This window comes from Vulpes lagopus, chromosome 7 (assembly GCF_018345385.1).
Source record: "Vulpes lagopus strain Blue_001 chromosome 7, ASM1834538v1, whole genome shotgun sequence".
Classification (NCBI taxonomy): Eukaryota; Metazoa; Chordata; class Mammalia; order Carnivora; family Canidae; genus Vulpes; species Vulpes lagopus.
In genome coordinates this window covers 18,051,083-18,077,009 of record NC_054830.1, presented here as the reverse complement: position 1 = coordinate 18,077,009, position 25,927 = coordinate 18,051,083, and the positions used below count along the sequence as shown (strand labels likewise).

At 54.0% G+C, this 25,927-nt stretch overlaps 3 protein-coding genes across 20 annotated transcripts in view; all 3 read left to right on the top strand.

The window, feature by feature from the left end:
* The first annotated feature begins 117 nt into the window (after window positions 1-117).
* USP19 (ubiquitin specific peptidase 19) lies at window positions 118-11,657 on the top strand. 15 transcript variants are annotated; one of them, XM_041763569.1, is made up of 27 exons: window positions 118-295; window positions 1,776-2,032; window positions 2,282-2,317; window positions 2,488-2,616; window positions 2,703-2,836; window positions 2,913-3,212; window positions 3,328-3,544; window positions 3,675-3,831; window positions 3,944-4,015; window positions 4,134-4,249; window positions 4,358-4,572; window positions 4,658-4,853; window positions 4,938-5,071; window positions 5,180-5,338; window positions 5,423-5,533; window positions 6,015-6,125; window positions 6,206-6,307; window positions 7,050-7,190; window positions 7,284-7,402; window positions 7,656-7,793; window positions 7,893-8,206; window positions 8,312-8,422; window positions 8,510-8,726; window positions 8,810-8,962; window positions 9,060-9,220; window positions 9,302-9,480; window positions 10,513-11,023. In XM_041763569.1, the coding sequence occupies exons 2-27, from the start codon at window positions 1,909-1,911 to the stop codon at window positions 10,738-10,740; spliced, it is 4,074 nt and encodes a 1,357-aa protein (XP_041619503.1). In that variant the 5' UTR covers window positions 118-295; window positions 1,776-1,908; the 3' UTR covers window positions 10,741-11,023. The 15 variants fall into 15 exon arrangements, with proteins under 15 accessions (XP_041619503.1, XP_041619500.1, XP_041619497.1 ...); XM_041763566.1 differs by having other exon boundaries at window positions 4,352-4,572; XM_041763563.1 differs by having other exon boundaries at window positions 3,328-3,550; window positions 4,352-4,572.
* A 3,462-nt stretch (window positions 11,658-15,119) lies between these two features.
* On the top strand, window positions 15,120-22,068 carry QARS1 (glutaminyl-tRNA synthetase 1). Its single transcript, XM_041764737.1, has 24 exons — window positions 15,120-15,277; window positions 15,436-15,583; window positions 15,953-16,062; window positions 16,218-16,293; window positions 16,721-16,785; window positions 17,361-17,414; window positions 17,535-17,595; window positions 17,938-18,009; window positions 18,125-18,210; window positions 18,384-18,470; window positions 18,891-18,990; window positions 19,102-19,180; window positions 19,262-19,370; window positions 19,469-19,599; window positions 19,686-19,778; window positions 19,891-20,028; window positions 20,117-20,204; window positions 20,294-20,437; window positions 20,540-20,644; window positions 20,830-20,922; window positions 21,041-21,168; window positions 21,262-21,328; window positions 21,405-21,530; window positions 21,925-22,068. The coding sequence occupies exons 1-24, from the start codon at window positions 15,161-15,163 to the stop codon at window positions 21,973-21,975; spliced, it is 2,328 nt and encodes a 775-aa protein (XP_041620671.1). The 5' UTR covers window positions 15,120-15,160; the 3' UTR covers window positions 21,976-22,068.
* A 1,206-nt stretch (window positions 22,069-23,274) lies between these two features.
* The window catches only part of QRICH1 (glutamine rich 1), a 52,353-nt gene continuing 49,700 nt past the window's right edge, over window positions 23,275-25,927 (top strand). The window contains exons 1-2 of one of the 4 annotated variants that reach the window (XM_041761813.1): window positions 23,275-23,447; window positions 24,897-24,956. The gene's annotated coding sequence lies outside the window, so the exon portion shown is untranslated. Of the gene's footprint in view, window positions 23,448-23,567; window positions 24,182-24,896; window positions 24,957-25,927 lie in introns of those variants that run through there. The other 3 variants (XM_041761815.1, XM_041761814.1, XM_041761812.1) reach the window with 3 other exon arrangements.

The following is a 25,927-nucleotide window of genomic DNA, read 5'->3' as shown; positions in this document are numbered from 1 at the left end:
CACCAGCAGGGCCAGGGCGAGGCCAAGCCACCGGAGTCCCGCCTCCTCCGTTCGGGCCCGCCCCGGAGCTGCCCGCCGCCGCGTGCCCGCTCCCACCGGAAGTGCGTCACTAGCTAGGCGCTTCGCCACCCGCGGCCTTAACTAGAAGTCGAAACAAAACAAGCGGCCGAGGCGGCGGCAGCGGCGACAGGACGGGGGAGGGGCGCGCCGGAACCGGAACCGACCAGACGCCGGAACCGGAACCGAGAGCGGGTTGCCAGGGCCCTAAGAGGGCTGGCGGCGGCGGCCTCGCTCGGTGAGTGGGACGGGCCGCCACTGGCCTGTCTGGCTGGAGCCGGGAAGGCCGCGACGCGAGCCCCGGGCTGCCTGTTCAAGGTCACGGGCCGTGCCAGCCTCGACTCCTCGAGCCTCGCGGCGTGCCGGACCCACCGATGCAGGCGGGGCCGTTACTCTACCCCCGGGGTTGGCCTCCTGCCTCCGAGAGGGCTGGCGGCTAACGAAGGCGGCTTCCTGGAGGAGGTGGTGGCGGGCCCGGGGTTTGGAGGCTGGAGCTGAGTCGCAGCCCTGCCGGGGCGCTGGTCTCTAGTCAGTAACCCCGCGCAGCAGGATAGGTCGGAATGGTCTCTAGACAGCCCCTTTCTTGTCTCGGTATCCCCAGGAGAAGTGGGAGGGACGCGACCTTAAGCTGAGGCCTGGTGCAGAGGCGGAGGGTGCCCCCCCCCCAGCTATGGATCTGTCGTCATTAAAGATCCAACCTCCTAGTCCCCCATAGAAGAATGTCCCTCTAACCCTCCACCACACACATACCTTGGGGAACACAAAGTAGTCAATATTTACTACCATCTCGGGCCAGGCTTGAGGCTGCAACGGGTCCTGGATTCATAGTTCATCCCCACTGTTGTCTCAATTTTGAAAACTTTATTTTGGATGGAAAAACAGTCCAGAATCTGATGGGTCTGTGGGAAACTGAATAGAAAGTCTCTAACCCAGTGCTGATGAGTGAGTGGACCTGGAAAAGAAGGGGATGATGTCGGCTTCATTCTCAAACTGGATGCTCGTCCTGCCTTGGCTCTGGGGCAAGATTGCTACTGAAAGGGTAGTGTGACAGCTACTCTTTTCTCCCCAGCTTTTGCAGGTCCTTTTCTGCTTGGGATAGCAGTTGGAGAGGAAAATGTCTTCTGGGATGTGGGAAGAAAAACCAAACCGTACATAGGAATAAATTCAGAGGAGGGTGGGAGTTGGCAGGTGGCAGGTGGAGCATCTTAACACCAGGACCTTGCCTGGGCAATGATAGCACCTGGGCTGAGCCTGTCTTGAGCCACAGAGCTTGGTCCCTTTGCTGTTTGATCGTCTTCTCCTTTCTGCCTTCCTCCTCCACCTCCTACTTCTTGGGTGGTGACTAAGCAGCCAGTGAGAGTGAGGAAAAGTGAGCACCCTGCTCAGAGTGCCAGCCCTGTGGGCTGGAGCCATGGCTTCTCTCCAGATTGGTTGAGGAGACAGGTTCCAGGCTATGGCTGCCTTGACCTGGCACCTCCTCAGTAAGGCTCCTATCTTTGTGGGTCTGTATGGCAGGCATTTAGGAGTCTCTGCCAGAAGTTGTTGCTACTTGTATTGTTTTTTCCTTCAGAATAGTCTGAGAGTGTCCAGGGCTACATTAGGTGATGGAGAGATAGTGTTCTATAGGCTTAGTCATATTCTGGGGTTGCTGAGCCCTGGCTGTGACTGAGGAGCAAATTGTTGGGCCTTGGTGGTGATCACTGGTCCCTTTTCATTAGGCTGTCGGTTCCTTGGAGAATTTGGCCCCAAAGAGTTGCCAAGATAGCTGGGCCAGGAAGAAAGCGCCGTAGCCCTGACCCAGACGCCGTTATCGACCCCGGGGCACTCTGGCTGTCAACCAAGCGGCTCAAGATGTCTGGTGGGGCCAGCGCCACAGGCCCAAGGAGGGGTCCCCCAGGATTGGAGGAGGCCACCAGTAAGAAGAAGCAGAAGGATCGAGCAAACCAGGAGAGCAAGGATGGAGATCCTAGGAGAGGTGATTGTGATATTCCCACAGTACTTGTGGTCTCCACCCTGTTGAGCATGCAGACTAGGGGTTGAGAGATGACATTTTTACTGTTCCTTCTGTTTTGGTCTGATACTGAGAGAAGGACTCAGAGCAGGCTTGGTAGAGTCTCAGCTTTAAGTCTATGTACCTGGCTGAGATCCTGAAGATGGTGCTTGGTGGAGTGGTAGGGTCTTGGAGACTACCTCCCATCATCATTTCCCGGTTCTTTGTTGTCAGGGTCGGCATCTTCTCGGGAGGAGCAGGCCAAAGAGGGTGAGTAATAAATAGGCCTTTTGGGTGCTAGAGTGCTGGGGGTGGGGAGGAAACACTGGGGCTATAATGCCTTCATCTGGAGCAGTTCTGTTAGGGCTAGGTCTCTGGCACCTGTTTATCTCCATCAGGAGCTTATGGAGACCCTCATAGTCTCATTGGTACTCCTACAGAGTTGTTGCTTGATTGGAGGCAGAGTGCAGATGAGGTGATTGTCAAGCTGCGTGTGGGAGCAGGTCCCCTGCGGCTGGAGGAAGTGGATGCTGCTTTCACGGACACAGACTGTGTGGTGCGGCTTCCAGGTATGTCCATTTGCCCTGAGCCCAGTGGTGTATTTGAATCCTCTGATATTTCCCACCCTAGCTCACTTCCCCTACTCTGTCTCCAGGTGGTCGGCAGTGGGGTGGTGTTTTCTACGCTGAAATAGAAAGTTCTTGCACCAAAGTACAAGCTCGTAAAGGTGGCCTCCTGCAGCTGGCACTGCCCAAGAAGGTGCCTCTGCTCACATGGCCCTCTCTTCTGGTAAGTTCCACAGCAGAGTAGGGTAGGGATAACCAGTGTAGTTGACAGGGCCTGACTGCTGTATCTTTGATAGAAGAAACCTCTAGGGACCCAGGAGGTGGTACCAGGGCTGCGGTGCCAGGAGAATGGGCAGGAGCCATCTCCCATTGCTCTGGAGCCAGGCCCTGAGCCCCGTCGGGCTAAACAGGAGGCCCGGAACCAGAAGCGGGCCCAGGGCCGTGGTGAGGTAGGCGCAGGGGCTGGCCCCGGGGCCCAGGCAGGCCCCAGCGCCAAGAGGGCTGTGCATCTCCGCAGAGGGCCAGAGGGGGAAGGGTCCAGAGATGGGCCTGGACCCCGGGGTGATGCGCCCCCCTTCTTGGCTGAGACAGCCACCCAGGTGAGAGTGGGGTACCTGTGGGAGCTGGGAGAGGGGAGAGTTGGGAGATGGTCAGCAGTGGGGGGCCACCTGCCAGACCTGCAGCTGATCCTGCCCACAATCTTGCCACAAATAGGCTGAAGCTGAGGAACAGCTCCGGGTACCACCATTGAACCCCCAGACCTGCCTCTTGGGCTCAGAGGAGAATCTAGCACTCTTGGCAGGAGAAAAGACTGTGTCTCCCAGGAATGATCCAGTCTCCCCAGCCATGGCCCGGAGCAGAGACCCTGAGAAAGGTGACCGTTCCAAAGAGGAGATGGCAGTGGCAGCAGATGCTGTAACCTTGGTGGATGGTAAAGGTGGGGCTAGGGGTGGGCAGGAAGAGCCCTAGGTTGGGTTGCAAGGTTGGTGGGTGGATAGAGAATAGAACAGCAGTGGGCTGGAACCTGTCCTGGGTGGTGCTGAGCTGTGGTCTCAACGTAGAGCCGGAATCCATGGTGAACCTGGCATTTGTCAAGAATGACTCATATGAGAAGGGGCCAGATTCTGTGGTGGTGCACGTGTACGTGAAAGAAATCCGCAGGGACACCTCTCGAGTGCTTTTCCGCGAGCAGGACTTCACACTTATCTTCCAGACCAGGTGGGTGGGTAGGCAGGAGCTGGGGCAGAGGGTACACTTCAGGCAGGACAGTGTATCTCATGCTCTTTTTCCCTACCCTTCCTACTGCCCTTTCCCTGGTCTGCTTCTGCAGGGATGGAAACTTCCTGAGACTACACCCAGGCTGTGGGCCCCACACCCTCTTCCGTTGGCAGGTGAAGCTCAGGTGGGTGGTTCTCGGCCCCCAAGCGCTGTGCCTTGTCCCACCCTGGGCTCAGTCTCCCTGGCCCAGCTAGCCCAACACCTATTTCACCTAAGTCCCTGAGTTCAGCCTTTCCCCACAGGAACCTGATTGAACCTGAGCAGTGCACCTTCTGCTTCACCGCCTCTCGCATTGACATCTGCCTCCGTAAGCGGCAAAGTCAACGCTGGGGGGGCCTGGAGGCCCCAGCTGCACGAGGTCTGCACACGAGCTCCCTTCATTGTCCAGCCTTCATAACCCGGACCCCCAACCCCTGCCACATGCTGCTAACCACCAGCCCCCTCATTCCCCCTTTTTAAGGTGCAGTGGGTGGTGCAAAGGTTGCCGTGCCGACAGGTCCAACCCCTCTGGATTCGGCACCACCAGGAGGCACCCCTCACCCCCTCACAGGACAGGAGGAAGCTCGGGCTGTGGAGAAGGAAAAACCCAAGCCTCGGTCTGAGGACACGGGGTTGGATGGTGTAGCTGCCCGTACGCCCATGGAGCATGTAGCCCCAAAGCCAGAGCCACACCTGGCCTCGGTGAGAATCCTGGGGTGGGGAGGGCCAAGGGTAAAGGCTGGAGAGCCTCAGGGCTACTCTTTCATGCCCCTCCTTGCTCCTACAGCCCAAGCCCACATGTATGGTGCCTCCAATGCCCCATAGCCCAGTGAGTGGAGACAGTGTGGAGGAAGAGGAGGAGGAAGAGAAGAAGGTGTGTCTGCCAGGCTTCACTGGCCTTGTCAACCTAGGCAACACTTGCTTCATGAACAGTGTTATTCAGTCTTTGTCTAACACTCGGGAGCTCCGTGACTTCTTCCACGGTGAGAGCAGGACCAGGAGCCTAGGGCTGTGGGCAGAGGGGATGCCTTTCCCCGCTCACACTTCTACTTGGTTGCTGTCCCTAGACCGCTCCTTTGAGACTGAGATCAACTACAACAACCCATTGGGGACTGGTGGGCGTCTGGCCATTGGCTTTGCTGTGCTGCTCCGGGCGCTGTGGAAGGGCACTCACCATGCCTTCCAGCCTTCCAAGTTGAAGGTGATCTGTGGCCACTCCCACCCTGGCTAGATAGGGTGGGGAAGGCTAGCCAGCTGGGTATGTGGTGGGTGTTGGGGCTCCGTGCTCACACTTGGCCCCTGTATCCAGGCCATTGTGGCGAGCAAGGCCAGCCAGTTCACAGGCTATGCACAGCATGATGCCCAGGAGTTCATGGCTTTCTTGCTGGATGGGCTGCATGAAGACCTGAATCGCATTCAGAACAAGCCCTACACAGAGACTGTGGACTCGGATGGGCGGCCTGATGAGGTCAGGATTGTGGGCAGAGGTGGGCATATCTCATGCATATCCCAGTCCCTGGGTCTCCTTGATCCTCACCACTCTGCTCCTCAGGTGGTGGCTGAAGAAGCATGGCAGCGGCATAAGATGCGGAATGACTCTTTCATCGTAGACCTATTTCAGGGGCAGTATAAGTCGAAGCTGGTGTGCCCTGTGTGTGCCAAGGTGTGAAGGGCTCCCCTGGAAAGAGGCCCCTAGCTTGGTCTAGATAGCTTGGTTAATTTGTAGTTGGGGGCATGTACATCTCAAGATGTTGTTTGAGCAAAGAGACTGTCAGGGAGGTCTTCAGCTTCTTTGTGGGCTGTGGAGGTCAGGCTAGATAGCTCTCCTAACTGAGATAAAAGGGGTGTTTGGGTTCAAAGCCAGCTTATATGGTGGGGCTGAGGTATGGGTAAGATTGGAAAGACATTTAGGGTACAGGTGAGAGACAAATGGATATGTGGTGAGGCTGAGCAAGGCCTCAATTGCCAGAAAGAGGGAGTATTCTCTCCTGGTAGCCATCCTAGTCTGTACAGTATTCTCAAGCCTGAGAGTTGAGAATACTGAGGCCCTAGAGCCATCCGAGTACCTGGGTTGGGCCCCCTGGGTGTAAGCATCCCGTCCCTCACTCCCTGTGCAGCCACCTGGTGCCACTTGTGTATCCCAGGTCTCCATCACTTTCGACCCATTCCTCTACCTGCCGGTACCCTTGCCACAGAAGCAGAAGGTTCTCCCCGTCTTCTATTTTGCCCGGGAGCCCCACAGCAAGCCTATCAAGGTGAGAGAAGTGGGCTCCTATTTCTGGGCGTCCCAGAGACCCTGGTCCACCTCCCCCATGGACTCTACTTTTGTTACCAGTTTCTGGTGAGCATCAGCAAGGAGAACTCCAGCGCAAGTGAAGTGTTGGACTCCCTCTCTCAGAGTGTCCACGTGAAGCCTGAGAACCTGCGTCTGGCTGAGGTACATCTGTCCTTCCCTAGAGTCTTAGGCACACAGATATATATACGTGCTTTCAACACAAACCCATGTGAACACATACGTCTGAATTCATACCTATACACCTATGTACATGTGACTCCACAAAACCCACTGGTGTGTTAGGGGTTTAGGCACGGTTGAAGCCAGGCATTTGGGTTGTGTAACAAAAGTGCCCTCAGTTCTCCAGGTTGCCATCGTCAGGGTTTACTCCCCCTTTGGTGGGGACCCTCAGCTGCTTTTCCATCTTCATACAAGGAGCTGGAGCTTTCTAGCAGCTGTGGTTCTCCCTCTATCCTGCTGCTCCCTCATATTATCCCAGATCTGTGTGCTAGTCTTTCACAAAGATTCCTAGCTTCTGGCCTAGAAGTGCTGTCTTTGGGGATAAAAGTAGGAAGGAGCCTCCTCAGATATGGCCCCACCATAACAGCCATGTTGCAGTCTCAGCAGGGCCCCACTGATTGATAGAGTAGAGGCCTTGGGTATGGAGTGCTGGTCTGGTAGGGACCTTTCCCACTCCCAGCTTTCAGACTCTCTGATGCACCAGGCTGCTTATTTTGTTGGGCACTGAAGCTAGTGCCAGCAGAGGCATATGATGCTTTCAGGCCACAATCTCCCCTCTGCTGCCCAGATCCAAGTTCAGGGCCAAGCCTCCTTGTTGTGCCCTGAGTCAGGGCTAGAGAAAGGGCTCGTCCTCACATAGGATCTGTGTGTTCTCTGCCCCCAGGTGATAAAGAATCGTTTCCACCGTGTGTTCCTGCCCTCCCACTCATTGGACACCGTGTCCCCATCTGACACACTCCTCTGCTTTGAGCTGCTATCCCCAGAGTTGGCTAAGGAACGGGTGGTGGTGCTAGAGGTGCAGCAGGTAAGTGAGGACCAACCTGATGACACAGGGCCCTGTGGAACCAGGGGCATGTTCACCGGAGCTGGCCTTGCTGAGCCAAACAACCCACCCTAGCGCCCCCAGGTGCCCAGCATCCCCATCTCCAAGTGTGCAGCCTGCCAGCGGAAGCAGCAGTCAGAAGATGAGAAGCTGAAGCGCTGTACTCGGTGCTACCGCGTGGGCTACTGCAACCAGTGAGGACCCTGTGGTCTCCCCCTCCCAAACCCTGCTGTCCATGTTTCACTTGCCATCCTACCTCCTCTCCACATAAAGGCACATATTTAAAACCCCTTGCTTATCGTTCTACTCTGCTAGGGTCTGACTTTTAAGTGTTGGGGTGGGGGGTAGGGCTGGCACATGCAGTTCCTAAGGACAGAGGCTAGCCCCCAGTGGAGAGTCATAAGAAGTGGGGCCTTGGCCCTATTCTTAGTTTCCCCTTCCCTCCAGGCTCTGCCAGAAAACCCACTGGCCTGACCACAAGGGTCTCTGCCGCCCTGAGAACATTGGCTACCCATTTCTGGTCAGTGTACCTGCCTCACGTCTCACTTACGCTCGTCTTGCTCAGCTGCTAGAGGGCTATGCCCGGTGAGTGCCCAGTGGTTGGATTAGGGTGGGGTAGTTGGGGGAGCAGAGATGTCAGGTAGGCTTGTCAGGATTCTTACTTGCCTTGCTGCCTGTTGCCAGGTACTCTGTGAGTGTATTCCAGCCACCCTTCCAGCCTGGCCGCATGGCCTTGGAGTCCCAGGGCCCTGGCTGCACTACGTTGCTCTCCACTAGCTCCTTGGAGGCTGGGGACAGTGAGAGGGACCCGATTCAGCCGCCTGAGCTCCAGTTGGTGACCCCTGTGGCTGAGGGGGACACAGGGGTCCCTCGGGCATGGGCGGCCCCTGACCGGGGCCCTGTGCCCAGCACCAGTGGCGTTTCTTCTGAGGTGCTGGCCAGCGGGCCTGTTGAAGTTGGCTCCTTGCCTGCTGGTGAGAGGGTGTCTCGGCCCGAAGGTAAGAGTCTGCTAAAAGGCTCTGCGGCTGGGGTAGGGGAGGTTGGGGGAAGCTTATTTAGGTCCCAGTAGGTAGGAGAGCTCTGATTTTATGTTTTTTTCACAGCTGCTGTGCCCGGATATCAGCATCCAAGTGAAGCCATGAACGCCCACACACCCCAGTTCTTCATCTATAAAATTGATGCATCTAACCGAGAGCAGCGGCTGGAGGACAAAGGTGTCTGAGGCTATGGGTGGGAGCCACGGGGTGGCCTGGGTTGGCCACTCCCGCAGCTACGTGACCCCTCTCCCTGCCCATTTCTAGGAGACACCCCCCTGGAGCTGGGTGAGGACTGTAGTCTGGCTCTAGTCTGGCGAAACAATGAGCGCCTACAGGAGTTTGTGTTGGTAGCCTCCAAGGAGCTGGAATGTGCTGAGGATCCAGGGTCTGCTGGTGAGGCTGCCCGTGCTGGCCACTTCACTCTGGACCAGTGCCTGAACCTCTTCACTCGGCCTGAGGTGCTGGCACCGGAGGAGGCTTGGTGAGGACAGGGCAGCAGGCAGGGAGTGGGCTGGGTAGAGTGGAGATTTGCTGGCCTTGACCCCACCTCTGGTCTTCTACCAGGTACTGCCCACAGTGTAAACAACACCGAGAGGCCTCCAAGCAGCTGCTGCTATGGCGCCTTCCTAACGTACTTATTGTTCAGCTCAAGCGCTTTTCCTTTCGGAGTTTCATCTGGCGTGACAAGATCAATGACTTGGTGGAGTTCCCCGTTCGGTGAGCCATGAGCCCTGGTCCCTGTGGTCTGGTCGTGGCGGGTGTAGCATCCTGGGTACTTGTTGACTGTCTCACGTTTCTGTGGCTGGGACCACAGGAATCTGGACCTGAGCAAGTTCTGCATCGGTCAGAAAGAGGAACAGCTGCCTAGCTACGACCTGTATGCTGTCATCAACCACTACGGAGGCATGATTGGCGGCCACTACACTGCTTGTGCGCGTCTACCCAATGACCGCAGCAGCCAGCGCAGCGACGTGGGTGAGGGCACACGCAGCCAGCAGGATAGGTGGTAGGGGTGGTGGTGCAGGTTATGTTCACACTCTTCCCACCTCGCTGTAGGCTGGCGCTTGTTTGATGACAGCACGGTGACAACAGTAGACGAGAGCCAGGTCGTGACGCGTTATGCCTATGTACTCTTCTACCGTCGGCGAAACTCTCCTGTGGAGAGGCCCCCCAGGGCAGGTCACTCTGAGCACCACCCAGACCTAGGCCCTGCAGCTGAGGCTGCTGCCAGCCAGGTGAGGCATGGGAGAGGCTTCACAAGCTAGGGAGCTCAACTCACAGATGGGATGGGGTGGGGCACAGCCTTTTCTCCTCCAGCCATAGGTCCCTGGAGTCTTGGGATTCGTGATCCTCTTACATCAGAGTCCTAACTGGAGGGATTCCCATGCTGTAGTGACACTTATAAAGGTGCACACACACCAGCACGTTGCTGTTGGTGTACATATAGGCATTCTCTTGGCACAGGCTAAGTAGTTGCTTTGAATCTCACTGGGTAGGTTGTCATAGATAGACTGTACCTTACATTCTCCCAGCTTCCCCATGCACCTTCCTCACATGCCAGCCAGCCCACAGACCCTCACTTGTCATAACTCCTTTTTCTGATGTGCACTTAGGACAGGGCCTATCCAGGCTGGCCATGGGCTAGGGTGGCCGCCACCTTCTCTGAGGTGAGCGTCTGTCCCTGCTGAGCCCTCAGGGTCTTCTGTCCCTTACTGATGTGGAGAGCCATAGTTCTGGTTGGTGGGCACAGCTGTATCTCTTGACTGGTTTCTTCTTTGCTGTCCTCTCCTTTGAGCCCTTTCTGGTCAGATGCAGAGGAATCCTGATAGAAGATGGTCACAGTCTATCTGGACATGGGAGGGAGGGAGCCAGATTACTCGGGTTGACAGTTCTATCCTCTATGAGCTCCTCTGTGGGAGGCCTGGGTTAAAAAGCTGGCAAAAAAAAAAAAAAAAAAAAAAGCTGGCCAGCTAACTATCTCCTCCCTCCTTTGGCCAACCCCTGTGGGAAGCTGCATGTCAATTGGGAAGCTTCTTGACGGGGCCAAAATGCTGTCAAGATTCGCCTGCCTTGGTGCTCTGTCTGGACAACCCTGAGAATCGCCCGCTTGGCTCCCATCTGCCCACCTCCCAGCTGCTTGACTTGGGTTGTGTCAGGGGTTATTGCCAGTCACCATGGGTGGGACTTCATGGCCAGGGGTCTTGGGAACACCGGGTCCCTCCCTACCCCCTGCCCCAGGTGCTGATGGCCGTTTCCGCACACTGTAGGCTTCCCGGATTTGGCAGGAGCTGGAGGCCGAGGAGGAACCGGTACCCGAGGGGCCTGTGCCCCTGGGTCCCTGGGGGCCCCAAGACTGGGTGGGCCCCCCACCACGTGGCCCTACCACACCAGATGAGGGCTGTCTCCGGTACTTTGTTCTGGGCACCGTGGCAGCTTTGGTGGCCCTCGTGCTCAACATGTTCTATCCTCTGGTATCCCAGAGTCGCTGGAGATGAGCTCGCCTGCAGGCAGCTGCTGTGAGCTGGCCCACCTGCCTGCCTACCGGGCAATGCCTGCCTCTGTGGTGGGGACCAACTCTGGGCTTGGGCCTCAGTGTGTGTATCTGGTGGAAGAGGGTGGGGAATGTGGTTCCTGCAGGGGCAGAGCATCCTAGGGTGGGTATCCGTCCAGCTGTCTGTCCGTTTGTCCTGCTGCTCTGATCCTTGGCCTGGGGCTTAGCCCTGCCCAAGCAGCTTCCTGTATTTAAAGTGTTAATAAAGTGAGACTGTTCAGGCCCAATCTTGTCTCTCTGTCTCAACGCCGCTGCTGTCTGCGCCTGCCTTGGGGCCCTCCCTTGGGTGCCGGGACTCTGAGCCAGCACCCCCGGGATGCCAGGCAGCATACCGGGCAGCCCCCAACCCCTGTCCTCATATTCTGTTGCAGGGACTAGGCCCTGGCCAGGCCCCCGAGGTGGCCCCCACGCGGACAGCCCCTGAACGCTTCGCCCCCTCTGTGGACCGCCCAGCCCCCACCTACAGCAACATGGAGGAGGTCGATTAGCAGGTCCCTGGCTGGTGGGGTGGGGTGGGGACTGGGTTTGGGGAATCCCTGACAAAGGGCCAGCTCTTTGCCGCTTCTCTTTCTCTAACCCAGAGGACACTGGCTTCATCAGTTTGGGTTGGGGGTATGATTGAGGTGGGAACCTCACAGGTTGGGCCCTCTTGTCAGCTTGACCCTCCCAACTCATGGGTCTTGGCTTCTCCAGCCACCCCTCAGTGCTGCGTGATTTGATTCTCAGTTGTACCTTCAATTCTTTCTGACTCGCATCATAAACGTTATAATTTTATTCTTAAAAATTGTAATTTTTTTTTTTTTTTTGCATTTTGGAAGTGATTGCTGCTGTTTAAATATATTTTAAAAATAAATGATAAATAAGCAGACCTAGTGAGTGTGATGCACCAGGTGCTGTGGACACCTTTTCCCATCATCTAGAGGGTGTGTTCGTGTGTGTGTGTGTATGCACGTGCACGGTAAAGACCCTGAAAGTGCTCTGGTCTGAGGAGAGATTGTGGGATCCTACCTCAGCCCCTCTGGGTCACGAAGCCATCATCTTTCTGAGGCCTACCTGCCGTCCTTTGATCCCACCAGTTCTGGGTCTCACGTGGAGGCAGCTATGTTTGACATCATTATCAATACTTCACACCTAAAGAATGGATGCATACCCCATGAAGCTTCAGAGGCTGGGGTAAAAGGTGTATGCACTGGAGTAGCCTGCGGCTGACAGCCAGACAGCAGGTCATGGAGGACTTGCTGGGGAACAGGAAGCACTGGAGTACTGTCTTTCTCCTTTCCTAGTATCAGGTCTTTCTTGCTGTAGTCTGAGCACCATCTGGATCCCTTAGTGGAGAACAGAGCAGAAAGAAATGCTCTGGGGAGAAAGATCCTGCTCCAAAAAGAGGACAGGTAGCAAGCCCAAAGCTCGTCTTAGCTGCCATTGTGTGGAATGGAAGGTGCAGTGTCCTGCTAGACCATTTCTTCGAGCCTTTGAGACCTTGGCTCCTGGACTTTGCCCCAGGCTGTTCACCCATCGTGGGTCTGCAGTCTTGTCCTAATCTCAGAGCCTCTGTTACCTTGCACATATCCATATCAAGGGAAAATCTTTTTTTTTTTTTTTTAAGATTTATTTATTCATGAGAGACACAGAAGAGAGAGAGAGACATAGACATAGGCAGAGGGAGAAGCAGGCTCCCTACAGCAAGCCTGATGCAGGACTTGATCCTGGACCCCAGGATCACGACCTGAGCCAAAAGCAGGCACCTAACTGCTGAGCCACCCAGGCATCCAATAGCAAGGGCAAATCTTATGAGAACCTTCCTCACCTCTTTTTTTTTTTTTTTTTAAGATTTTTATTTATTTATTAATGAGAAACAGAGAGGCAGAGACACAGGCAGAGGGAGAAGCAGGCTTCATGCAGGGAGCCCGACGTGGGACTCAATCTTAGGTCTTCAGGATCACACCCTGGACTGAAGGCAGCACCAAACCACTGGGCCACTGGGGCTGCTCTCCTCACCTCTTTTTATGGATAATGCTGCCTCCTCCTCTGTCCAGTTGTTTGAGGGTAAGGGTGGGTGTCTCCAGCCAGAGGAGATGGGGAGCAGAAGTACTGATGAGGTGAGTATTTAGATAAGTCAGAAAGAGTAGAAGGTAGGTAGAGATGGTGCAGGATATTGGCAGCCCTGTAGATCCATCCTTGCTCCAAGCCTCTGGGGCCAGTCTTACAAGAAGCTTAGCATGTAGGCCCTGCTAGTACACCTTAGCTCAGTTGGAGTTAGGGAGGGCAGTGAGCAGAGGGAACTCCTGCAGAAAGCTACCCTTGTGACCAGTGTTGGCTTTTTCTTATGGGAACATGGCACAAGGGCAGTGTAGGGTTGCTGGCTATGGAGTGGAGCCTGGAGAGATGGGTGTGAGAACCTGCAGAAATGGTAAAATTGCCAAGCTGAATGCTGGTGCTAGCATACTGTTAGAGGGCCTTCTAGGTATGGGCTGCAACAGGATTGTGCTGGAAATTTACTGCACAGCCCCAATGTCTAGCACCTGGTGGTCTGCTTGTACTGGATGCACTAATCCAGGCCCTTTGTCCGCCCCTGACCACAGCCTGCTGCTGTTGTGTCTGCCATATAACCTTTCTGTGGCATTTGCACTGTGGCCTCTACTGTCTCTGTCCTGTCAGCCCCTGGGCCCAGTCTCTTCCCATGCCACAGCTGGGCCTTGCTGACCACTGCTTGGTTTTCTCCTTGATCATCTTTTTCTTGATTTTCCTTGAAGTAGTGCCAAGGACCCATGTAATAAGCAAGCCAGCCCCTGGGCTGGGCCATAAAATTTAAAGGTTCTATTCTGTGCAAGTCATAGGGCTCCAGAGGGCTGGCTAGCCTGCCACACTGGTGGGGCTACTGCCTCATCTTGTGATATGGAGCCACAGCATTCCCAGGGTAGGCACCATGAGAGAACCAGAAAAGGTGATGCAGGCTATGACTTCATTGAGGGAGCCATCACAAGATCTATAGATGGTGATGGTGCTGTAATAAATCCTTCAGTGGCGTCAAGTACAGAGGGGATAGTGGGTGTGGCAGGCACTGTGCTCATAAGTACCTTTGTTGTGGGCTAGGTACCTGCAGCTGTGGACTCAGCACAGGTGTGGTGTGGCTGAGGCTCTGCTTGGTGCCTCTCCATGGCACCACTGGACTGCATCCCCTCCGCTCAGTGCCTGCACCTGGCATTGCCTGGGCTGGACATCAGGCTGGAGCCATGGGGACCAAGAGTCAGGACTGGATTTAGATATCGATGCAGCGTGTGGCACTGGGCAGAACCTGGATGTTGTCATGTGGAATTTGGTCATTAGTGGGATATGCAGGACACAAAGCAGGACACAATGTGAATGGATTGCAATCAGTATTCTGCCCAGTTCTTGAAGGTCCACAAGTATCAGTGACACCAAAGCCTCCAACAGCCTGAGTTCAAATCCCAAATTTTGGGATCTCCTCACCATCCCAGCAGCTCCAGTTCCACAAAGAATACAGATTGTTCTGTTATACCCCGATACTCAGCAGATCCTGAAAGCAGGTCCAATGAGACTGGGGAGATTTCCCCAAGCACAATAGGCTTCATCATGAAGACCGAATCTCCTCTGCCCCACCAAACCCCAACTTCAATAAAATATCTTGTCAAATATTTGCAGATGGATTTCTAGGTCTAATTTGCTTGTGGTCTCTGTGACATTTGCATGCTTTGGCAAGGGAGGGTAAGTGTGTCAGATTTTAAAGCACATCATAACCGAGCATCTCGGAGGTCCTTCCTGGCCCAAACCCCTCTGTCTCCTGGCCAGGTGTGTCTAGGTGGGCGCCTGAAAAGTACTGGACTTATGGAGTCCCTCTATCTGCCATTAGGCACATTATGTGTGCTGGAGTCTTGACCGCATTTCCCCTGGAATCTTGAACGGATTTCCCGGAGCTCAGGGAGGGTTGGTTGGTTGGTTTTTCTCAACTGTTTCCATGATTACTCCAAAGCTGTGACGTCAGAACCGTAATGGGAACTCGCAGTTGCTCCCAATAACAGAACTGGCATGGTCCGAAGGTTTCCTGCTTCTATGCTGAACACCTTCCCTCAGTCCGCGGCAAATACCCCCTGAAGTTCTGCCGCCCACCAGCACTGCGCTTCAAGAGATCGGAAGCACGAAGACGGAAGTGAAGCGCCCGGAAAGGCGGGATTGGGCGGCCTCTGTTCTTTAAATGGCGCCGACGAGCCCGGCTAGCCCGCCCCTTCCTTCCAGGAAGGCCACCATTGGCTTTCCTGGCGGTTTCGCTCTTCTATTGGTCAGTGGCCTAATACCAAAGTGCAGATTGGCCCCAAAGTTTTCTTTCGGTTTCCGGTGTCCCAACAATGGCGGCTCTGGACTCCCTGTCACTCTTCACTGGCCTTGGCCTGAGCGAGCATAAGGCCAGGGAGACGCTCAAGAACACGGCTCTGAGCGCGCAGCTGCGCGAGGCGGCAACCCAGGTGCGAGTCCCTCTGCCCTTGGTCCTGGCTGCGGACTGTGCTCCAGTGCGGTGCTAGGTCCCGATCCCGAGTCTGATCCCGATCCCAATCTACCAACTTTGTCTGATTCGCTTTTCTTACTGGGCGTGGGGCTTCTCTCCTGACCCCTTGGACCGCAGGCACAGCAGACTCTGGGCTCCACCGTTGACAAAGCTACCGGGACCCTGCTGTATGGCTTGGCATCCCGACTAAGGGATCCCCGGCGTCTCTCTTTCCTTGTGAGCTACATAGCCAATAAGAAGATCCACACGGAGCTCCAGCTGAGTGGTAAGATCCCTGACTGCCCTGCCACTTCCACCTCCAACTCCTCTCTTCAGCCAAGACCTCTATCTGCCCTTTCTGCCAAGTCCCCCAGTGTCTCTCCATATGCTCCTACTGCACTCTAAACCCAGGTCCTGGCAATGAAGGGTGGAGAGACCTCCCCTGGTGAGACTGGGGAACTGTGTAGGTCTGAGGGAGAGCCTCTCTTGGAACAGGATTCTTTCCTATTGTCTCAAGGCTTCTCTAGGATGGTGTAAGGCTTAACCTCTGAGGAGGCCAGTCAACCTCTCAGGAGGCCAAACTGTGACAGGGTTTTCATGGGGTTAGGGCCTTGTCTTGGAGCTGAGATTCCACTCATTGATTCTCCTTTCTTAGCTGCCCTTGAATATGTGCGAAGTCATCCCCTGGACCCCATCAACACCGAGGACTTTGAGCAGGAATGTGGAGTGGGTGTCATGGTGACCCCAGAGCAGATTGAGGAGGCTGTGAGTCTTTTCTTAAACATCGGGTACCTCTTTACTACTGACCCTGGAAAGGAGTGGCTCAGCTTCTCCACCCAGGAAGACAGGGTGAGTGTGTGGGTCCCTAGAGCATTTCTGAAGGACAATTTTTCTGAACCACATGGTTTGGCTTTCTGCAGGTGGAGGCTGCCATAAATCGCCACCGTCCCCAGCTCCTGGAGGAGCGTTATCGTTTCAACATGGGACTGCTGATGGGTGAGGAGGGCCTGGGGGCAGAGGTCTATGTTGTTCTCCCTCCCTGGTCATGCCTTTTAGGGGAGGATATAAGTGAGAGAGGGAGGAGAAGGAGCAATAGAAGCATTAAAAAAAAAAAAAGATTTATTTATTTGTTTATTCATTCATTCATGAGAGATACAGAAGAGAGAGGCAGAGACATAGAAAGACGGAGAAGCAGGGTCCTCACTGGGAGCTCAATGCGGGACTTGATTCCCCAACCTGAGATCATACCCTGAGCCCAAGGAAGACGCTCAACCGCTCAGCCACCCAGGTGTCAGAATAGGAGCATTTTTAAAGTGGTCTTGCTAGGCCCAGGCTCTGGTTCTTGAGGTCAGCCAGGACTTTTTCTCAGGAAAGAGTAGGAAGTTCTTGGCTCTTCTGCAGCTCCTTGTGCCCATGTTTCTAGGAGAGGCTCGAGCTGTGCTCAAGTGGGCAGATGGCAAAATGATCAAGCACGAAGTGGACATGCAGGTAGGTAACTTCTTGAAGTAAAGCAGGCAAAAATTCTTCCATGGACAGTGCCTAGAGTTCACTGAGGGATAAATGGGGGCTGGAGGGGAAGACACCCTGTCCATATTTTGACGAGGGAGAACAGAGCCTAGTATGGAGGGCAGCACCTTGGTGGGTAGTAAAAGGCTGGAGCCTCTGGATTATGCCTGTTTTCGGGTGAGTTGCTTTCTTCTTAACCTCAGTTCCCTAATCTTGTAAATAGAGACGATATGGCCTTCATCTCAGATGATGGCATAGAATCACAAAAGGCTGATGACTGAGGTAGTTTGTTATCTTGATGCTAAGCCCACAGTACTTTTCTGTAAGTGGCAGTTTTTGTTACCTGTTTTCTTACCAGCTTTTGGACTCTCAGAGGGGAAAGAGACTTTGAGGCCAGTAGAACCATGTGAGGAGCAGAAGTGGGATGGGCTAGGTAGGTTCTTCAAGGCAGTGTTGGTAGGCAAGCCAGGAAGCCCTTAGGTGGGTAGGGGGTGTCCATCAGGCGCTCCTTGAAACAGAACACTCCTGTCTCAGCCCTGACTCTGGTTTCTGCTCAGGTTCTTCACCTTCTGGGTCCCAAGACTGAGAGTGATCTGGAGAAGAAACCCAAGGTGGGGCTCAGTATGGTCCTGTATCCCTGGGGATGAAGTGTGGTGGGGTGAGACTTCAGACTGGGGAAGGGAATATGTGACCCCAGTGATCGCCTGACCCAACTTTTGGGCTTCTCTCAGGTATCAAAAGCTCGGCCAGAAGAAAAAGACCAGAGGACAGCAAAGGACCTGATGGAGAATGGTGAGAGGCTTGAGGTCCCTGCCACATTCAGCTTCCTGACTTCTGGGCTTTTCACCTGATGGGTTTTTATAGCCCAGTCTCCTCAGGCCGTTAGCTTACTCATCACCCTGCCTTCTGCCAAACTGCAATTCTTGGTGTTTCCTTTGTTCCCATTACCTAGAGACTAGCATGAGGAAACTGAGGAGTCTGGCTCAGTATCTCTTGTCTCGGAGGTTAGGGAAAGAGGGACCTGCTTGGCTCTCTTCTGGTTGCGGAATATAGGTAGTACCAAGAGGTACCTCCCTGAGCTGGATGGGATAGGTGTATTCAGAGGATAAGTTTTCCTTGGTCTGTTCTTCATAGGTGAGGCTGCAGACCAGACCCTGTCTCTGATTGAGCAGCTTCGAGGGGAGGCACTTAAGTTCCACAAGCCTGGTGAGCTGGCAATCAAAACCCTGGGGGAGGGTAAGATCTTGATAGCAACTCTTACAGCCAGGGTAGGGAGCCTTGGGCTGCAGCCTAGTCCTCAGGCTTATTCTGGCCCTGGCAGGTGAGAACTACAAGACCCCAGGTTATGTGACCACTCCACATACCATGGATCTACTGAAGCAGCACCTGGAGATCACTGGAGGACAGGTGTGTGGAAGTACTGTTAGGCAAGTTAGTGCTGTCAACACGGCAGGGGGCCTGGGCTGCCTTCATACTTCTCCATCTATCCTATCACTGTGGCCTCCCTGCAAAGGAGCATCTGTTCCTTTAGGGGAGTCAGTTCTGGCTTAATTCCCCTGTTCCCATTTCCTTTATCTCAGGTACGTACCCGGTTCCCGCCAGAACCCAATGGAATCCTGCACATAGGACATGCCAAAGCCATCAATTTCAACTTCGGCTATGCCAAGGTGAGTGTGTAGGGATGTGACAATCAGGGTGATGCCTTGTTACTCCCATGACTGGATACCAAAAAGGTGTCCCTGCCTTTCCTGCTGCTCCTATGATGTGCCCAGATCAGACACATGCCCAGAGGCCATGGAGGGGAATCACATATGTGATATGCGGCTAGCAATTCATTTGGCTCATTGGGAAAAAGCTCTAGGTGAGGCAGTGAGTTCAACTCTGGTGAAATGCCCAGTGCAACCCCTCAGGCTTAGAAATAGGATGTTTGAAGTTGGTGTAAAGGCATTTAGATACAGAAAGATGAGTGAAATTTCTGAAGGCATTTTCAATTCTGACATGGGAGAGCTCTGAGAATGTCTGAGTTCGGTGAGTTGGACTCTGGGAGCTGATGATGTGAGAGCTCACAGATTCTGTGACTCTCGTAGGCCAACAATGGGATCTGTTTTCTGCGCTTTGATGACACCAATCCTGAGAAAGAGGAAGCAAAGTTCTTCACTGCCATCTGTGACATGGTGACCTGGCTGGGTATGGGCTGGGCAAGGCCTGGGAAGAAAGACCTGGGTCAACGGGCCTCTTGGGCTATGGCTTGTATTGGGTGTCGCTAACTGGTACTCATATTGTCTTTTTCTGCCCCAGGTTACACTCCTTACAAGGTTACATATGCCTCTGACTATTTTGACCAGCTGTATGCCTGGGCTGTGGAGCTCATCCACAGGTGAGGCCAGGGCCATCCTGTAGAGCCAGGTAGGCTGCCCAGGACATAGCCATCCTGGGTATTCACACCTCTTCCACTTAGGGGCCAGGCCTATGTGTGCCACCAGCGAGGAGAGGAACTCAAGGGGCATAACTCATTGCCCTCACCCTGGAGAGACCGTCCCATAGAGGAGTCACTGCTGCTCTTTGAGGTGGGGTTCTGGAGGGGCATTTGGATCTGGGTGGGCCAGAGTGCTAAGGAGGAGATGCCCCTGTGCTGAGAGGCAGCCTGAGCCCTTGCTCCTATCAGGCAATGCGCAAGGGCAAGTTTGCGGAGGGTGAGGCCACACTGCGGATGAAGCTGGTGATGGAGGATGGCAAGATGGACCCTGTGGCCTATCGAGTCAAGTATACACCACACCATCGCACAGGGGACACCTGGTGGGTGTGAGCATGGGGTGGGGCTGTGGAGTTGTAGAGTGGGGTGGTGGGTCTGGATGGTGGGGCCCATTGCCTATGCCCTGCAGGTGCATCTATCCCACCTATGACTACACACACTGCCTCTGTGACTCCATCGAGCACATCACCCACTCACTCTGCACCAAGGAATTCCAGGCCCGGTGAGGGAGCTGGGCCCACGGGGTGGGTAGGGCCAGTGGGATTCCAGTAGCCCTTCCTGTGGTGTCTCTCTGGTCTGAGGTGACCAGACCTGACTCTACCCTCCTACCCCAGACGCTCTTCCTACTTCTGGCTGTGCAATGCATTGGATGTCTATTGCCCTGTTCAGTGGGAGTATGGGCGTCTCAACCTTCACTATGCTGTTGTGTCTAAGAGGAAGATTCTCCAGCTTGTGGCAGCTGGTGCTGTGCGGTAAGTGTGATTGTTTGCCTCGCTGAAGGTTGGAAGTAACTAGTGGTGTATACTGCCAAAGGCTTTCTCACCACCTTCTTGCCTACAGGGACTGGGACGACCCACGGCTCTTCACACTCACAGCCTTACGACGGCGGGGCTTTCCGCCTGAGGCCATCAACAACTTCTGTGCTCGGGTATAACCCAGTGGGCTGGGTGAGCAGGTGAGGGCTGAGCAAAGCAGTGTGTGGTTTTGGCTGTGAGTGATGCTGATCTTTCATGATAGGTGGGTGTGACAGTGGCACAGACCACAATGGAACCCCATCTGCTAGAAGCCTGTGTGCGTGATGTGCTGAATGACACAGCCCCACGGGCCATGGCTGTGCTGGAGCCATTACAGGTCGTCATCACCAACTTTCCTGCTACCAAGGTAGGTGTGCCTCCACGTGTGATATGTTGTGGGGGTGTACTTAGGTCTGGGTATGGGGATCCCAGTGCCTAGTGTAACTCAGACACCTATCTCCTGCTATAGTCCTTAGACATCCAGGTTCCCAACTTCCCAGCTGATGAGACCAAGGGCTTCCATCAGGTTCCCTTTGGATCCATGATCTTCATTGAAAGGACTGACTTTAAAGAGGTAAGTGGGGGTGTGAAGGGTCCTATTTGATGCTGAGCCCAGTCCTGAGATTTCATCTCTTCTGTCAGTCCACCTACTTCCTACTTCAGATGAACCAGCGCCTGCCAGACATGGGGGTGGGGGAGAAGCCTCTTGTACCTGTTTGGCCCATGCAGTCTTGTGTCCACACCACTTCCTACCTCTAGGAGCCAGAGCCAGGCTATAAGCGCCTGGCGTGGGGCCAGCCTGTGGGCCTGAGGCATACAGGCTACGTCATCGAGCTGCAGCATGTTGTCAAGGTGAGAGCAGGCTGTAGCCTTCCTCCTTCAATGCCTGCTGCGGGGAAGATCTGGGTGCATGCAGCCTGCAGTCCTAGTAGTGGTCCCTAGGTCTAATTGTAGGCCCCTTAACTTCCAGGGCCCCAGTGGCTGTGTAGAGAGCCTGGAGGTGACCTGTAGACGGGCAGATGCTGCAGAAAAGCCCAAGGCCTTTATTCACTGGGTGTCACAGCCTCTGACTTGTGAGATTCGCCTTTATGAGCGACTGTGAGTGAACAGAGCTAGGGTATAGGGAGATACAAGATGGGCATTGCCTGCTATGGCTACTTAGCTGGAGTCTGATCTTCCTTCTGGCTGCAGATTTCAGCACAAGAACCCTGAGGATCCTGCTGAGGTGCCTGGTGGATTCTTAAGTGACCTGAACCCGGTAGGCTCATTGGGGTGTAAGGTGGAGGGTGGTGGGTCTCCCTGGGTGGATGCCCACCTGAATTCCTTGCCCACAGGCATCGCTACAAGTGGTGGAGGCAGCGTTAGTGGACTGCTCTGTGGCCCTGGCAAAGCCTTTTGACAAGTTCCAGTTTGAGCGGCTTGGCTACTTCTCCTTGGATCCAGACAGCTGCCAGGGACAGGTGCTTGAATTTACCTGTCTGCCCTTTGCACAACAGTGACAGTGGTGGCTGCCATTTACTGTGCTAAGTGCTCTGCCGACATTCCATTAGTTAATCCTTACCACCTGAGATGGGGTTCATATTTTACTGATGAGGAAACAGGTTCAGAGATCCATGCACAAAATTTTGGACCCTGCTTTTCTTACTCAAGGTATAGGGGTCAGGCATAGTGGTTGTTATAATCTCTATAAAGTGGAGGTCCAGAGCCATCTAGTCCCCTACCCAAAGTCATAAAGTTATTGAGAACCCGAGTGTCCTATCAGCTCCTCTGGAATGGGGTGAGGGTAGGGTTTGGTGAGGTCTGGTCCTCCTAGCCTGGTTCTGGCTTGATAATTCTTCCCCCTCTGCCATCCAGCTTGTCTTCAACCGGACTGTCACTCTTAAGGAGGACCCAGGAAAGGTGTGAGCTGTAAGGAAGCCCCATGGACCTACCTCATGCTTCTGGAGGCTAGGGATACCCCAGACTCCGTGTCAATAAAAAACAGCTAAATCTCCTGGAGTCCGTGTGTTCTCTGTTTGCACTTCCAGTCCCTGAGGATCTTAAGAGACTTGCTGGGGGTAGGGAGTAGGTGCACTGCACACAGAGCAGTACTGACAGCTTTGAAACCATTGATGCACTTCTTAGTACTCAAGTGCAGGGACCTGGGCCTGATTCAAAATCCTCTATACCTGGTCTGAGGGACTAGCAATCTCTGGGTGCTTTTCCACTGTTAGGAACCTTTTGCTAGAAGGATCTGGAGGGTTTGTGTCTGCCTGCGTGCCTAGGCAGGTGAAAACACACATGGTTTCAGTCCAGTCATTCAGCAAATAATCATTAATTGCTTACTACATGCCAGGCACAATAAGAAGAGGAAGACTTGTGCAGTGGCCTTCTCAGTTGACCATCTAGTTGGGGAGACAGAGGGTGACCAGGCACTGTGCAAAAGAGGTCTCCCTGGAGCCTGTGCAAGGCTGGAGGAAGTTCCTGACCAAGCCTGTGCCTCAGACTACTCTCAGGCAGTGATTCCTTAGGGAACCCATAAAGACCAAAGAGATGTTTGCCAGCGCAGGAGGAACAAGTGCAAAGACCCTAAGGCCCTTTTAAGAAAGCCTATAGCTGACTGGTTGCCCTCTGGGACAGTGTGGGCTACCACTGAGGTCCAAGTGTCCCTGCAGCTTTAACACCCTCCACATTTTCCCTGTATACAAACACCAGGCTACCAGAGGCCCGCTTTAAGGTGGACTGGGTCCTGGAAAGCTGGATTAGGACGACAGCAGATTGAGGAGGGGGTTCCCAAACGTCAAAGACTCCTGCAAGAGAGTGACTCTGAGCTTCCCAGGTGAGACGATGATACGGGGGCGCAGGGCCTAGGTCAAGGGCTGTGGGGGCTACCTTAAGCAAGAGACGGGGCCCCGCCCCACGTGGGCCTGCGCGACTAAAGGAGGCCCAAGCACGCTGCAGAAGGTGGGTCCAGAGAGCAAGCTTGGATCCCCAAACCGCCCAGGCTCCAACTCCCGGCAGATCTCCAGCCCTGGCTCCGCCCAGCATGGAGCGGCGTTCGAGGGCGGGGCGCTCCGTCCTACACTCCTGGCTTTTCTCGCTGTTTCTGCAGCCCGAGGCCCAGCCTCTTGCCTCGGCAGAAGCGTTCCCTTTAAGTTTGGCCAGGAGGCAGCCTCTACTCTCGCGGGATCCGACGCTTCGGTTATCGCGAGAGGGGCATTCGGCACCCATTGGCTGTGAGGGTTGAATGTAAGATGGCGCCCAGGGAGCTGTGAGGGGAAAATCCTGTCGGTCTTGGAGCGGCGACGGCGGAACCGGGGCCCCAAGCGGTGCGGCGGGGCCGGCGGGTAGAGCGGCGGCGGCGGCGGCGGCGACGACGACGACGACGACGTCGCCGGGTGAGGGCTGCAGTGGGGGGCAGGGATGTGGCGAACCTGCGGGCCTGAGACAGCGGGCCCACCCCACACAACGGCGGGCGGGGGCGGGCGGGCGGGCCGCTGCCACTGGGCCCAGGAGACCTCGGGGCGGCTCCGGAACGGAGAATGCCCCTGGGCTCGCGCGCTCCCGCCCCTTGTGGGGTGGGGAGAGGCAGGTCGGGGACTCGGGTGGGCGCGGCGCGCGAACGCGCACTGGTGCTCGCGCGCGGCCTGGCCTGTTTATACGCGGGCGCGCGCGCGCTGTGCGGCCCTCTTGGTGCGCGTGTCCGCCGACGTGCGCGTTCCCGGTTCGGATATCTCCGCTCTTGGAGCTGCGGCCCTTGGGCAAGAGCGGCTTTCTGTGGCGCGCGCCCGCCCCGCGACCCCTGGCTTCGGGACGCGCGCCCTGCTGTTGGGTGGTGGCGGCGCCGCGGCCGCGAGGACGCGCAGGACACCTCTGCTGCGTGGAGCGGCGGCGAGCTGGCGGGCAGCTCGCAGTGTGAGGAAGGTTGTGGGTTGGGCCCTTCCTGCTCTGGTGACGTCCCCGGACCGCTGCGGCCTAGGCCTGGGGAGAAACCAACCGGCTTTGCCGTCTGACTTGAGGCTCCGCTTCTCTGCGAGGCGGGCGAGATTGCTCGTTCTTCTCGAAGAATGCAGTGACCTGAGGCCAGTGTGTGGGGACGGTGCTGCCCTGTTTCTGAAACTGAGCCCTGTAGGTCTGTGAGGGCAGCGAGCCCACTCGAATGTCCTCACCTTGTTCTGGTGCTTTGTGCTGGAGAGGGAAGGTTAATCCTAGAAGGCTCTTCAGCAGTACCTGCTTTCTTGTCATTGGGAAGTAATTCTTCCATAAGCGCAATTCCCACACGTCACCTCTGTGCGCTCCGGAAGGGGATCTTTTTCTGTAGTCGTGAAACTACCCGAGCTTTAAAATTCCACTTCACATCTTTAAATGCAGCCTTTTCTTCTGTGAGGGTGGGAGGGGCTTAGTGTACTCTGTTAGACTAAGGAAGGCCCGCTGTCGTTCAGCCAGAAAGTTGCCCAGAACAAAATTAAGTAACCTGAGAAATCTGTTTTTGCCATCTTTTATAATTATAAAATTTCCCAACAGAAATTTTAAAAATCTGTTCATGTATCACTGTAGAAGTCACTTTTGATGTAGAATTTCAATCCTTTTCAGGTTTTTTGTTCTGGTGCTAGGGGAGTTCTAGGTTTGTCCTAGAGAAATATGTACTTTTCTCTAAGACAAGACGTCTGACTGTTGTACAGTCTTGCTTAATTGAGTTGAAGGAGAAAGAAGCTGAGAGGAGGTTAAATTAGCAACTAAATTTAATGATGGGGGTCGTTCTTTTAAAATACTGTATTTTAAGGACGAAGTTAAAATTTAAAAAGAGGCTGAGGATGGAAAGGACTTCTTTGTTCTATCTTCTTCAGAATGTTACAAGTCTTAAGAACTCAGGACAAGCAGCAGAAATACATGCAACATGGTGACTGGTGAGTTAAAATCATTCATATGCTGAAATATGTGTGCAGTCTTTTTCCTAGTAATACTGAAACATTACAAATCCTGCCAATCATCCTGGGTGCTGACAAACTACTAAGTGCTGGGAAATTGAAGATGTGCATCTTTGAATCCAGCCAGTTTGCTGCTTGAGCAATTTTATCTTGAAATGTAAGTCAGTGCAACTTTCAGGTTTTAGCAGGAGGAACCCACCAGCTTTTCTAAGGACCTTAAATGGTTCAAAGAGAAGCAGTAAAGTTTGAGATACACTTAAAATTTTTAATATACCTTTTAGGCCTGCTTGTTCTGGGATATCTTTTTTTTTTTTTTTTTAAACTATTAAGTTTGAGATCTGCCTTTCAAATTGTTTGTAGATAATGTTTTTTTAAGCTCTTTAACTTAGATTTACCTATTAGAAGATGTCCTACTTCCAGCCCTCTGTGATGAATGATTTGTGTACCTTTTCGTGAACCTTTGCTTTTCACATCCCCTTTCTAGTTTATGTTGTTGGTATTTCACACAAAAGATCATATAGGGGTTCAGGTTTCTTACAACTTTGAATTACTCCCAAAAGGTAACCAAAATAAGTCAGGGGCTTATTAGTTGTAGCTGTCTTCCATTATGACAGGTTCAGAATCAGGGATCTCTTCTTTAAGCTTGCATGCTGTCTTTCAATTTAATCAGTTGTGGTTTGTCCTCCATGTGTCATGCTTCTTGTCTACTTTTTAAATGGCCACCCTTCATCTGTAATGGTCTTTTATTTTATTTCTCAGCCTCAGAATGAGGTGTTACATGAACACCTGTTCTATTACTTTGTACTTGGTTGCGCTGCATTTTGTTCCAGATGTTTTAAGTTCTCTCCAGACTAAATGCTTCATTTGTCACACTGGATTGTGATTTCCGATTGTGGCTGCATGAAGAAATGATAGATTAACCTCTTGCTTTGCTGAAAAGGGGAAGAGAA

Coding starts and splice junctions, on each gene's coding strand:
- QARS1 (XM_041764737.1), top strand. CDS start 15,161: ATGGCGGCTCTGGACTCCCTGTCACTCTTCACTGGCCTTGGCCTGAGC. Junction 18,211..18,383: donor TGGAGATCACTGGAGGACAG/GTGTGTGGAAGT, acceptor CCTTTATCTCAG/GTACGTACCCGGTTCCCGCC. Junction 18,471..18,890: donor TCAACTTCGGCTATGCCAAG/GTGAGTGTGTAG, acceptor TGACTCTCGTAG/GCCAACAATGGGATCTGTTT.
- USP19 (XM_041763561.1), top strand. CDS start 1,909: ATGTCTGGTGGGGCCAGCGCCACAGGCCCAAGGAGGGGTCCCCCAGGA. Junction 4,573..4,657: donor CAGAGCCACACCTGGCCTCG/GTGAGAATCCTG, acceptor TTGCTCCTACAG/CCCAAGCCCACATGTATGGT. Junction 5,339..5,422: donor CGGATGGGCGGCCTGATGAG/GTCAGGATTGTG, acceptor TCTGCTCCTCAG/GTGGTGGCTGAAGAAGCATG.